General features: G+C 36.7%; 1 protein-coding gene across 1 annotated transcript in view; it reads right to left on the bottom strand.

Moving 5' to 3' along the window:
- Bmp2k (BMP2 inducible kinase) overlaps positions 1–1,007 on the bottom strand; it is a 92,101-nt gene that overhangs the window by 50,308 nt on the left and 40,786 nt on the right. Inside the window, exon 5 of the mRNA XM_026785041.1 lies at positions 800–921. Coding sequence (XP_026640842.1) covers positions 800–921 — 122 coding nt within the window. The remainder of the gene's footprint in view (positions 1–799; positions 922–1,007) is intronic.

Genomic DNA, 1,007 nt, shown 5'->3' with positions numbered 1-1,007 from the left:
CTGTCCTCTCTGTCATTTCAGTGCTCTAAGACAAACTGCTAGTTGTACTTTCTGAAACTAAAAAGCAGCAAAGTTAGGTTCTCACAGTAGCCTGGCAACCACAGAAAGCACAGGACTGAGAAACAATAAGCTGTGTGACATTACCCGAGAAAGCTTTGCAATATGACGCTAAAGAAAGAGTAACTTTGTATAGTCTGAGCACTTACACTTTCACACAAGTACATATGATACTCGCTGGCAACAACAGCTAACATGTCTCGAGCTCTTTACTCTTGCAAATGCACCACTGCCCTGTTTTGGTAAAGACAAAGACACTACACTGGACTCACAATCACTTAAGGAACTGGAGAGATGACGCATGGTTAAAACTCTGTTCTTGCAGAAGACCAGGGTTCAGTTCCCAGCACCAACTATTCAGAGAACCCAAGGCACTCTTCTGACCTCCACAGATACTACACACATGTGCTACACAAATACACACACAGGCCAAACATTCATACTCATGTAAGAATAAATCTTTTTAACTCAAATGGCTTAAAACTCTCTTAATGGGTCTATTAACTACTACCACTTATTTTATAAGTTTCATTATTAATCTGTTTACCACATAGACAAAAAATTTCATTCATGGTATTCACTGACTGTCCATTAGATTGTCTAGTCACATACTAATCATTTCTATTGTAAAGGAATCTACAAATGGAATCTTGTAAAATGTGTATTAATGTAGCTAGCTGGCTACAGACTCAAGTTAATCAAAATGCCTGTGATACAAAATGCAATGAAGGTAAGCACTTACTTTTTAATTTCTTCTTCTACTACATTAACTCCATCTTTTTGAGGATTGAGAAACTTATTAGTGGCACTGCCAAAGTCACAAAGCACATAATTTCCGGCATCATTTAGCAAAATATTTTCTACCTTAAGGAAAGAAAATCAATTGATTACTATTTTCAAAGTTAAAATTGTCTTTTTTTAACCTGTTTTCATCAGGTGCCTGGTGTACA

Source organism: Microtus ochrogaster, linkage group LG1, assembly GCF_000317375.1.
Source record: "Microtus ochrogaster isolate Prairie Vole_2 linkage group LG1, MicOch1.0, whole genome shotgun sequence".
Classification (NCBI taxonomy): domain Eukaryota; kingdom Metazoa; phylum Chordata; class Mammalia; order Rodentia; family Cricetidae; genus Microtus; species Microtus ochrogaster.
Note: the sequence above shows the minus strand (reverse complement) of the source record. Positions and strands in the feature narration are given on the sequence as shown.